This window comes from Mustela lutreola, chromosome 15 (genome assembly GCF_030435805.1).
Source record: "Mustela lutreola isolate mMusLut2 chromosome 15, mMusLut2.pri, whole genome shotgun sequence".
NCBI lineage: Eukaryota > Metazoa > Chordata > Mammalia > Carnivora > Mustelidae > Mustela > Mustela lutreola.
The window spans coordinates 1,049,378-1,060,822 of NC_081304.1; the positions used below are offsets into that span (position 1 = coordinate 1,049,378).

General features: G+C 62.4%; 2 protein-coding genes across 9 annotated transcripts; one reads left to right on the forward strand and one right to left on the reverse strand.

Moving 5' to 3' along the window:
• Positions 1-1,056: 1,056 nt before the first annotated feature.
• On the reverse strand, positions 1,057-2,343 carry LOC131816834 (multiple C2 and transmembrane domain-containing protein 1-like). The gene is made up of 2 exons (XM_059149872.1): positions 1,672-2,343; positions 1,057-1,273 (listed from the first exon to the last, which is right to left on the reverse strand). The coding sequence occupies exons 1-2, from the start codon at positions 2,326-2,328 to the stop codon at positions 1,235-1,237; spliced, it is 696 nt and encodes a 231-aa protein (XP_059005855.1). The 5' UTR covers positions 2,329-2,343; the 3' UTR covers positions 1,057-1,234.
• Positions 2,344-2,458: 115 nt separating this feature from the next.
• On the forward strand, positions 2,459-11,402 carry MAFG (MAF bZIP transcription factor G). 8 transcript variants are annotated; one of them, XM_059149881.1, is made up of 3 exons: positions 2,459-2,558; positions 6,512-6,574; positions 6,662-11,402. In XM_059149881.1, the coding sequence occupies exons 2-3, from the start codon at positions 6,539-6,541 to the stop codon at positions 7,112-7,114; spliced, it is 489 nt and encodes a 162-aa protein (XP_059005864.1). In that variant the 5' UTR covers positions 2,459-2,558; positions 6,512-6,538; the 3' UTR covers positions 7,115-11,402. The 8 variants fall into 8 exon arrangements, with proteins under 8 accessions (XP_059005864.1, XP_059005860.1, XP_059005859.1 ...); XM_059149877.1 differs by having other exon boundaries at positions 2,544-2,562; XM_059149876.1 differs by lacking the exon at positions 2,459-2,558 and adding an exon at positions 2,691-2,801.
• The last annotated feature ends 43 nt before the right edge of the window (positions 11,403-11,445 follow it).

Sequence of the window (11,445 nt, forward strand, 5' to 3'; positions counted from 1 at the left end):
AGATGAGACCAACCACGGACTCTCCGGGGCTCTCTAGCTGGACCCAGAGACAGATCCTGAAGGCTAGGCTCTCTGGGTGTTTGGACAGGGCACAACCTCATCCCTGAGGACCTCCCACAGATGTGCAAACAGACCCGCTGCCCGTTACTCTGCAGCAGATCGGAACCTTGTTTGCAAACTCTCCGCACCTCTGCAGAAGAGTGGGGTGAGAGGGCAGCAAAGGAGCCTGGGCGGTCTGGAACATTCCTTTCCCCACAGGTCCCAGAGAGTAGAAGGTGGGCAGCCTAGCCCCCCCCATCGCATGTCCAGAGGGCTGACCTTAGGGCCCAGGGCCACCTGTAAGCGGGAAGCAGTCCTCACATCCGCACTCTCGCTGGCCTCCAGGTGAGCTGGGCCCCAGTGCACTTCTCATTGACCTCTCTGGTGGCCCGGGATAGGCACAGCCTCCCGCCTGCCTATCCCCTCTTCCAAGTGGCCGGGTGTGTTCCCAGTGGGGAGGAAGAGACACCTTGCCAAGAGTAGAAGCCTCCTTGGGGAGAAGGAGCAGGCAGCAGCACAATGGGTAAGTCAGCCTCTCAGTCATCTACCGCGTATAAACGCAGCCAGGCCCCATTGTGTGAGAACTGAGGAGTCGGGGGTATGGGGGCATGAGAAGACTAGCCAGTGAGCCTCCAACAAAGCGGTTGGTCCCCAGGCCCGGGTCAATCACCTGTGTTTCCTGATGGTGTCATGGTTCCAGCCTGAGCCGTGTGGCACCAAGCCAACCCCCATGACCTGCCTGGAGTGGCTCTCAAGGCCCAGCAGTAAGTCAGGCCCTACATCCCTACCAAGTGTGACCAGGAGAACGGAGCTGGTGGTGGCGAGAGGAGGCTGGCGGAGGTGGAGCCCACAGGAGTGCACTTTCGTCCTCAGGGGCAAGCCTTGTTCTGTGTATTTAGTAGACTTTAAAAGTCATGCCCTTGGGGCACCTGGCTGGCTTAGTCGCTAGAGCAAGCAATCTTGGGGTTGTGAGTTCAAGCCCCACCTTGGGTGTTAAGATCACTTACAAATAAAATCTTTAACTTTTTAAAAAGATTTTATTTGAGAGAGACAGAGTGAGCGAGCAAGAGAGAGGGAGCACAAGCAGAAAGGAGCGGCAGGCAGAGGGAGAAGCAGACCCCACACTGAGCAGGGAGCCTGATGTGGGGGTTGATTGAGGACCCCAGGATCGTGACATGAGCCGAAGGCAGATACTTCACCGATGGAGCCACCCAGGCGTTCCTACAAATAAAATCTTAAAAAAACAAAAAAACAACCAACCAAGAGTCATGCCCCAGATATATTAAGGCCCTGGAGAACAGTGTGGTGCCCTGCCCTTAAAGACCACCTCGAAATAGACCACCACGCACAACCCTACAAAGCAGGCGGGGTACAAGGCATGGTGGGATTCACAGAGGAGATCCTGAAGGCAGGCAGGGGGTCCCTCGGGGACCCTTATGTCCCTGGCTTCCGGGTCCTCTGCCGATGGCCTTCGTCAGTTGGTGGCACTGAATTCCCACAGAGACCCGGTGTGTGTGTGTGTGTGTGTGTGTGTGTTTGCTGCCGCCGCCTGTCCCTCACGGCGCCTGGGCCAGCTCACCTGAGTCCCACCGACCTGCCTCGCAGGATGAGTCGCTTTTCCTGGCTCTATACCTGTTCGAGGACTTGGAAATGGGATCCCTCCGGTGTCCCTTCTAACCCCGGGAATTCTGAGCAGCAGCGAAAGGTCCTCACAGCAGGGGCAGGAGCGGATTCGGCCCGAGGGGACGGGGTCCCAGACAGGTGCGGTGGGTGCACCCCTCTCACCGATGTTGTCCGGGCAGTCCGGGGAGCTGCGCCAGGGCTCGTCGCTAACGTGAGGTCTGGGGGCGGTGGGTGGGGACACCCCGCAGCCCTCGCAGGTGGCCGCGGCCAGACCTCACTGCGAACCCTGGACAAGGCTGTCGGGTCGTCTGTGAACCGGCCCCCGCTGCCCGGCAGGGCCGAGGCGGGTCCGGGAATGACGCGGGGGGGGAACGCGCGCTGTGCCCGCCGTGCAGCCTCGGAAGCGCCTCGGGGACCGTGTCCGCGACGCACGGGGACCTCAGGGCCGCAGCGGTCCCGCGGGTCAGCAGAGCGGGACACGGGCCCCCCAGCTCTCCCCCCGGGGCCCCCAGCCTCGCGGCCCGGGAGGGTCCTGCCAGGGCCGGGAGCGGCGCGCAGGGTCCGGAGCCGGCTCCGGGCGCGCAGGCGCAGTGAGGACGCGCCCCGCAGCCGCCGCGGCCGCTGCCGCTTCCCCTTTAAGCCCCGGCGGCCGCGTCGCCGCTTCATGAATGGAGCCCACGTGACCAAACATCATGTGACGTCTGTGGAGCGGCGGCGGCGGCGGCGGCGGCGGCGGCGGCGGATCCCGAGCCTGGTCCGGCCCGGCCTTCCCAGCGCGCTCGGCCCGGCCCGCGCAGGCGAAGCGCCCCCACCCCGGGCCCGGAGCCCCCCGCGCGGCCTCGCAGCGCCCGCCCGCCCGCCCGCCCCGGCCTCGGCCCGCCCGGGCCCGCAGTGTGGTGGGTGAGTGCGGCGGCGGGCCGGCCGGGCGGGCGGCGGGCGGCGGGCGGGCGGCCGGGGGGCTCCGGGCCGCGGGGTGGCGGCGGGGGGCGGGCGGGGCCGCGGCTCCCCCGGGCGGGCTGGGAGCGGGGCGGGCCGCGCGCTCCCGGCTGCGGGTCCGCCCCGCGCCCTCCGGGCGGCCCGTGCCTCGGTTTCCCCGCGAGTCAGCGGCAGCTCCTGGCCCTCGCGCCCGGGGTGCTGGGGTGGGTCGCGGGGGACGGAGGAGGGCGGGGCGGGGCGTCTGCGGGGCTCGCGCGGCGGAGCCCCGGGCGTCCTGGTGGGAGGGGCGGCCGCGGTGGCGGGAGGAAAGGGTGGGGTCGAGCGGGGCGCCTAGGGCTCGGCGGAAGAGCCTCGGGGGGCCCCCGGGTGTAGCTGCTGATTCATCAGGTGTCTGTGTCCGCCTCCCCGGGCGCAGGGGTCCTCGGCGGGCCTGGGGGGAGGGGGCGGCACGTGGCGGGGCCGGGAAGACCCTGCTCGCGCCGGCTTCGCTCCGCCGCACGCGTGCCAGAGCCCAGAGGGAGACTTGCTGAGTCATCAGCATGAGGTCACTCGATGCTCATTCTGATGTCTGGGGTGGGGGCGGGTTTGAGCTAGGGGCCTGGGGTCCGAAAGGCCCGACACATAGAGGAGGAGGGAAACTGGGGAAGGGCCAGGCCCCCGGGGCTGGGCCACCCGTTCAAGTTAGGGCTGGTGTGCGAGTTGAAGGCAGGGGCGTGAGAAGGGGGGGGGGGGCGCCCAGGTGCAGGTGTTCTTTCCTGGCAGAATGCGCAGCCGCCGGCCTGTCCATCTCCTCCCAGGCCGGCTCTTCTCAGGCAGCCGGTCCCTGACCAGCGTCTGGGACAGTTCCCCAAACTGGGAAATAGTTCTCCGAGTGAGAGGAGGGCAGGGGAGGAGCTTAGGGGGCCGTGCTTGCCAGGCTGGGGAGCAGGCTTTGCCTGTGGCTGGTCTGGTTGGCTAGGCTGGGCAGCCCCTGGGCGGGCAAGAGAGGCATAGCCCCTGGCCAGAGAGGGAGTCAGTGGGAGAAAGAAGGGTGCCTGTGCTCAAGGCCTGGAGGACAGTGGACAGGGCAGGGGAAGCAGGTGCCGCCCTACCAGGAAACTGCCAATGAGAGGAAACAACAGGACTTTGACATCTGGAAAGCAAGGTGTCTGGTGAGCAGGCCTTGCCCCTTTTGCTGCCTGGCCCTGGGGTGTGGGGCAGAGCTGCAGGTGGTGGTTGTGGCCTTTGGGGCACAGCCGGTGGGCTGGTGTGGAAGCCATGGAGCGGAAGACGGCGGTTCCTGATCACCCTTAGAGTTGTCCTGCTTGAGGTTGGGGCTTGGTGCTGTGTGGGTGTCAGCAAAGATTGTGGCCCTCCCTGGTGGGTGTTGGGCCTCTTGGGGGGTGACAGCCTGAGGATGGTGCGGCCTGACCTTTCCTCAGTGTGTGGGTGGTTCCTGGCCTCCAGGGCTTGGGGCGTTTTGTCTCAACCAGAGCTGACCATTCTTGCCTAGGGGTTCGTGGCTGGGTCAGGCTGGCCTTGTGGTTGGTCTTCAGGGATGCCCCTTCGCCCCAGCACACACGCACTTAGCCTTGGGCTTATATGTGCCGGATGTTGAACTCAGCTGATCTCTGGGTCAAATTTTATACCCTAGGAAAGTGCGGATTCCCGAAGAGGGTACTTCTTTCCGTGTTCTCGTTTGTTCTTAGGTGCAGATTAAGTTTTCCACTCTTTCCAGAACGGCTTGCAGTGGCTCAGGGGTTTTGGAGGAGGTGGTTCTGTCAGGCAGGGAAGGAGCGGGCTCTTGCCCTGCGTGTGCATCTAGAGCCCCCCCCCCCCCATTCAGGGCATGGAGCTGTCGAAACCAGTTTTCCCTTCCCAGCTGGCTGTCAGCCTGAGTGGGTCGCCCGGGGGGGGGGGGGGGACGGTCCGTGTCTTATCTACAAGTGTGGCTCACCCTCAGGGGAAGGTGACTGGGGAAGGATCCCTGGGGCCCAACCCTGGACCCTCTTTGGGGTGGAGAGTAGAGGGAGCCTGTTCTCAATCCAGCCTCCTGGACACCCTCCTTCTGGCTTCCCGAGGTGCCCTGAGCTGTGTCCCACAGCCCCTCCCCTAAGCCCGTCACCATCGCATCTGTGTGTGTTCCCTGGTGGGCAGAGGCCGCAGAAGCCCTGGCTTTGCTGAGCCCTGCCCCTCCCCCACGGCGGGCACGAGCCCCCTGCACCTTTGATTAGGAGGCGAGTGGCTGCACTTGTGCTGAGTTCAGGCCTTCTGCGGAGGGTGAGAACTGCCGAGGAGGCACTTTTCAGCTCCCAGCCGCCACGCTCCGCACTCTTCTGTGTGATCTCAGGAAGTCACTGTTGTGCTCAGCATTCGGGGGAGGATGGCTGGTGGGAAAAGCTGGTGCCAGGGCTTTTCCTTTGGGCTGACAGTGGAAGGACCCCGGGGAGTGTCCCTGCACCCCAACTCAGACTTAAGGCTGGGGGGGCCCCGGCAGCTCAGCCATGAGATCCTGTCCCCCAGAGTGGGTTTGGGGCCCTCAGGACCTTCTGACCTCTAGCCTCTGTCTGCTCCATCTGGTGCTCTGCGGCGCGGCCTGAGAGCCCTGGGCTGAGGAGGGGTGAGTGGCAGTCCTGCCCTGGAGCCACCTTGCGAGCCTCCACTTCCTTAAGCTGTGCTTTACCTCCCCAGCAAGGGTCACAAGCCCCACCCCCGCCGCTGCCCAGAATTGCTCACGGTGCTCACACCTCCTGCAGCAGGAGGCCAGGGTCCGCTTTCCCTCCAGCCTGACCTGGAAAGCAGGGGGCTGGGAGGGAGTGTGCTTGCCTGAAGCTTTGGTGGGGGCAGGCTGAGCCGAATTTGCAGGATTAGGTGCACATAAATGTCCTTGGCAGGGCTCGAGGAAGCAGACAGTGAGGGCCGGGCGTGGGAAGGGCAACTGAATGGGTGCGAGGGGCCCTTTGGTCCACCCCTCCCCCAAGCCCTTATGTTGTTTTTCCCTATGCTGTGGGCAGTGACCCCTGGCAGGGGGCTGGGGCTGGAGGGGGCTGAGGAGAGCCCCTGGGTGGCCCGGCGGGCCCTCTTAGGAAACAGCGTGGCTGGGGTGGGGCAGGGGCACCAGATGCGGCAATCCAAAGCCACAGGAAGGTTGCTCCATCAGCAGCAGAGAGGGCTGAGCCCAGCCTCTCCTGGGGCGCCTGCCACCTGGGGGCAGGGGGGTGCTCCCACCAATGCCGGAAACAGTCGAGCTCTTCAAAGTGAAAAGTCTGTGGGAGAATCAGGACTGTCCTGCATCCTTCTCTTGGCCTGAGTCCCCACCGGCCCCTAAGCCTTTGTGGGGACAGGGCCAGCTAAGGGGAGGTGGCTGTAGGAGGTAGGGCCCCGAGTACACAGCTGCAGGGTCACTGGGCCCAGCCCCGCACCTGCTGTTGGCCAGGCTGGCCTTTCTGGCCCCAGCCGTGCTCTGCTTAGGCTGCGGGTCCCCTGGGGCTGTGTTGGCTGGCAGCCTTGGGGAGTGCCAGGCCCGGCTGGTGAGGGAGCGGGAGCGGGAGCGATGTGCTGAGTCAGCGTGACTCGCCAGGCGCAGCCATGCTCTGGGGCGCACACTGGGGTTATTTTTAAAGCTCCCGGCTTCCTTCTAGGCTGGCCTTTCCTGCATCCCTCTCAACTCTTCCCAAGGCCCCTTTCTGGTCGCTGCCTTTCTAACAGGCCTTCTGTCCCCCTTCCCCCATCAGACCCACTGGGTTTCCTAGGGACAAGGTGGCCAGGGACCAGCCTAGCCAGAGGCTGGCAGGTGGTCCTCCGGGCCAGGTACTGGGAATGGTGAGGTGAGGGCTGAGGCTGGGACTGGGCCCCTTCCCTCGGCTCTGTGCCCCCGGGGAGGGAGAAAGGGGAGCGGTCCTCAGGGTCCTGACCTCCGCTCCCTGTCTCGCAGAGTGCCTGCTCGCCGTGCCCCCGGGTTATGACGACCCCCAATAAAGGAAACAAGGCCTTGAAGGTGAGCGGACCGTGGGCGGCGCCCGGAGCTGGGGCGGCGCTGGGGCGGGCGGTCCCCGCCGGGCCTCACGCGCAGTCCCGCCCGCAGGTGAAGCGGGAGCCGGGTGAGAATGGCACCAGCCTGACGGACGAGGAGCTGGTGACCATGTCGGTGCGGGAGCTGAACCAGCACCTGCGGGGCCTGTCCAAGGAGGAGATCATCCAGCTGAAGCAGCGGCGGCGCACGCTCAAGAACCGGGGCTACGCCGCCAGCTGCCGCGTCAAGCGCGTGACGCAGAAGGAGGAGCTGGAGAAGCAGAAGGCGGAGCTGCAGCAGGAGGTGGAGAAGCTGGCCTCGGAGAACGCCAGCATGAAGCTGGAGCTCGACGCGCTGCGCGCCAAGTACGAGGCCCTGCAGAACTTCGCCAGGACCGTGGCCCGCAGCCCCGTGGCTCCGGCCCGGGGCCCCCTCGCTGCCGGCTTGGGGCCCCTTGTCCCTGGCAAGGTGGCCGCCACTAGCGTCATTACGATAGTAAAGTCCAAGACGGACGCCCGGTCGTAGGGACTGGCGCTTGCCCGGGCGGGCCTGCGAGGGGCCATTCAGCGCATGGCGAGTTTGGCAGCCCTGTCCCCTTCTTTCTCCTCTCCTGCCTCCTCCCTTCCCTGCAAAGCACAACCCGCACCCCAGGGGCGCCGGGCTGAGCCCCTTTGATCTCGTCGTCGTCATCGTGTGTTTTGTGTGTTGGGATTGGTCAGTTCGGCGGTGACGTGGGGTTGCCCCCCAGTCCCCTTTGTACCAAGGCGGTGCAGGCTTGGCGTCCAGAGTTGGCCCTGTGGGAACAGAGAAAGATTGAATGAGCGTTCTGGAGCTCGGGTGTTAGAGCAGGGAGGGCCCCAGGGCAAGGGGAGGCTGCTGTCCACTCCTGGGTGGCCCGCGGGCTCCCACGGCTGCTGGCTGGCCGGGGCCTGTGATTCACTCTTAGTGCAGCCACAGGCACAGATGGACTCTGCTCCTGGGAGTAGGGTGTCCCCGAGGGCCCTGGACGGGCAGGCCACTAGCCTGGGCTCTGTAGGTGCTGGGAGGGAGGGGGCGTTCCGCGGCTTTGTGCCAGGGGCCAGGGCGCTCGAGCCTGATGCGTTGCACTGAACAAGACCAAATCACTGGTTGTGAACATACGTGAAGGGTGTGTCCAGTGTCCTGCGATGGGTCCCGTGCCACTGTTTACATGACCTGTTTGTGTGGTTACATAGCCCTTTATTTAAGAGAGGAGTTCCTTTTACGAAGTTATTAAATTATATGTTTAAAAGCTAAAGAAAAAAGAGCTGCAGAGTATTTATAAAACTGTCTTTTTAAAAAAAAAAACAAAAAACAAGCAAGAACATTTGACCGTATATATGGACAAGGAAGGAAAGTATAATAGAAACTTTGCTAGTTTAACAAAAGAAAAAAGCAAACAAAAAAAAAATCCCTTTCTTGTAAACTTATGGACAAGTCTTTGTGGCTGTTGGAGTTTAGTTTTTATATACACAGAGTTATCAGACGTTATTTATAAAACTTAGTTTTAAAAAAGATTAAAAAAAAAAAAAAAAGCCAAGCCGTGAGCAACCACAAGGCGCGTCCTGGCTCTTTGCTATCTCTTTTGCAATTGTACCGAAAGTGACTTACTCCTTTGCCCTTCCTGCTTCCGTCTCTTGCCGGTGCCGTGGTGTTGTCTGTGCCTGGTGAGGTCTTGTGCCGCGTCACGTGCTGGTGCTTCTGGTGACCTTTGACCTGTGGGTGTCATTTCTTGTGTCTGTTAATCCTGTGTTTGTTTTTTGGATTTGGTTGTGTTCTTGCTTCTGCTGGCTTGCTGGGCCTGGACCTGGACAGGGGTGCTGGGCAGCTCGGGCTCCAGCAGGCCTTGGGGAGCCGCCCATCAGTCCAGCCCCCTCTGCCTCAGTGCCTGACCCGGGACCCCCGGGGACCAGACACAGGGCTCTGCTGCTCTCACCCCGCACAGCCTGGGCTTCGCATGTCTGTGTAAGGCTTGGGCTGACCCAGTGGCAGGGTAGCCACGAGGGGCAGTCCTAGAGTGCCCGCCCCCCCACTGCTTCCATGCCTACCGCCGCTGACCATGGCTGGCGGGTTTGCCGGGGACCACAGAGGCACGAGGTACCCCCATGTGTCTTCCTTTTGGCCTCCAGTCAGCATGCGTGGGCTCTGGCCGCTGATCCCAGCTTTGTCCCTGTAGGCTTCCCGTGGGCCTCGTCGGGAACCCCTGGGCCCACATGGGAGTTTCCAGTCCTGCTGCCCACCTAGCCCAGCAGTGCTTCCCCGCCGTGAAGGAATGCTTCCCAGGCTAAGCCAGGTGGTCTTGGGGCTCATCCGGGGTGGCCTTTCTCCCTGCCCGCGGGCTGGGGTGGGGGTCTCCAGTGGCGCCAGACAAGGGCTGTGGTCTGCAGGCGCCACGCTCCTGCTCGTGGCCTTGGGCCTTTTTTTTTTTGCCTCCTTTGGGATCTGTGTCTTCCAGTGACGTGCTGCGTAGCTCGTGGAGGTGCTGGTCTCCAGGGCTGGGCCCGGCCCACCTGCCCCCCCTGGGCTGAGCCCGGCTCCTCTGCAGAGGCAGCTAGTCTTCCAGACCGGGCTCCGGAAGCCCCTCCTCGCCATGGGATGCAAGCTGCCTGTGGTGCTGGCCCTGTCTCTGGCCACATGGGCCTCAGCTTCTCTGGGGGCTCTTAGAGCCCTATAACGCACAGACGTGTGGGCTGGCGAAAAGAAACTCAGTGGGGGCTGGCGGGGTATTCATCCTCCAGTCTGACCCAGAGTGCCCATGGGGTGGTAGCGGGGATGTGCTGTCCGTTTCTGTCCTGTTGATGGGCTTCTCTTGGCCCTAGAGGCCCCATCCTTCCCGATTGTGCCCGGTCGGCCTGCAGTGGAGATTGTGACCGTCGACGCTCAATACTTAGTGGCTTCCTGCCCCTCCCTGACGCGCGGCTTTGTCTACCTAAGGTCTAGACGAAAGATGTTGGTTGTAGCAGCGGTGAGTCAGAATCGCATCGTAAGAATCCCTGAAGAGGGGGAGAAGCCCACGCCCTCCGCGTCCATTTATGGTCCCCACTCTGGCACTGGCTGGGAGATAGCCGGCCATCTGCCAGGTTGGAGACCTGGAAAGCAGAGGGAGGAGGCAGGTTTGGAAGCTGAAAGGTGAGTTGGAGGGTGGGCACAGGTAGAAGAGAAAGTGCAGGTCTGGTTTAGGTAATAGAAGAAGCTTCTGGAGTGAGTGAGGTCATGCTTCCTTTCACAGCTTTTAGATTTGGAGCACCTGTTCCTTGGGTCTAGGGGAATGTCCCGTTCCCATCACGCTGGCCCCGTGGGGCCACTCTGCACTCTGCCCCTTTTCCCCTTCACCTTGGTTTCTTGACAGTAGAGCCTGTGTCCACACGTGGCTGGTTTGGTGTCTTTCTGATTCTTGTTCATTCCGTTTTCCTGCTGTGAGAGTGTTGTGTTCTTTTCCTCCTCGACTTTTCTGACACAGCGAATCGAGGGCTTTGGCCGAAGCCAAGTCTCGCAGACCGGTCCGCTAAGTGAACCGTGATGTGCACCTTCCTTCCCACCCTTGCCTCACTCTTCCCTTCCCCCAACACAGACACTCAGATTTCAGAGGACAACCCTGTTGGGAACAGGGCAGCTCCTGCCCTGAGTATGACCTGGGGGAGACCTCCCCTTGACGCTGGCTGCCACTCCGGGTGGCACTGCTGTCTGTACATGAGAAGACACAGCTGCTCAGCTGTGGTGTGTGCTCATTTCTGCCGGATGCCGGGTCTCCCCGGAGGCTCTTCTGCCCCTGGTCCAGGTCTGACCGTCAACAGCAGCCCCTGCGGTCCGTGCCTGAGCCCACGGCTCTGATCGGTTGCAGCCTGCTTTGGGACAGGTGGTCAGGCCCCTTCCTATCCCTGTTGCCTCCTTGTCTGAGGTGGCCGGCTGGCTAACGCTCCTGTCCACAGCTGGGAAGCCCAAGCCGCAGCCTGCGGCACGTTTCCGCTCGGGGATCTTGTAAGTTACTTTTTTAGGCTGTGGTTTGGTGAAAGGAACCAACACAGTAACGATTTTTTTTCCCCCAGAAGCCACTGAATAATTCTTTTTGGCGCGGTATTGCCTTCCTGTTGGCTGTCTAGTTTTGGAGCAGGTGGGGAGAAGTGGGGGACACACAAAGGTAGGGGAATGGCCTGTCCTGCTTCAGGCCTGTGTGTTTTGAGCGTGTGCGGCACCTTTGAGCCAGTCACAGGCATTTGCACCCCTCGCTGGAGCAGCAGCCTTGGTGCGTGGGTGTCTGGCAGCCCCAGCTGGAGTGTAGGAGAGAGTACCCCCAGCCCTGGAACTGCGAGGGGCCAGCCCCTGCAGCAACCTTGTGTCCCAGCCCCTCCCTTCTCCCCATCCCCTCAATTTGCTACTCCCTGAAGCCTTTAACCAAACGGGAGTGGGTGCAGAAAGCCTTCTCCTGGCATCTTAGGGCAACAGGACAAGGGCTGCCCCGTGTGTCCCGCTCTGGTGCTCTCCTGGCGCTGAGAGGCTGGGTCCAAGCAGAGGTGATCAGACCCTGCCTGTCCTGCCTGGGGCTGAAACCAGGGGAAGGTGGGGGTTCCCTGAGACCTGCCAGGGTGTTGGAGATGCAGGTGAGGAGGGGCCTCCCTGGGGCGGGCCTTGGCCCCAGGGCCCACCCTGCCCTGTGCAGTATTTATTGCTAAATTATTGTCCAGGGGGGGCGGCACTGGGCCGGACCCCGGGTATTTATTGCTGTACATAGTGTATGTTTGTGATATATAAGGTTTTCTTTATTTTGTATATGATCAATAAACACCTTTTAAAGAGACTGTCAGGTGCTTCCTTTGCGCGCTGCGGGGGCGGGGCCGGAA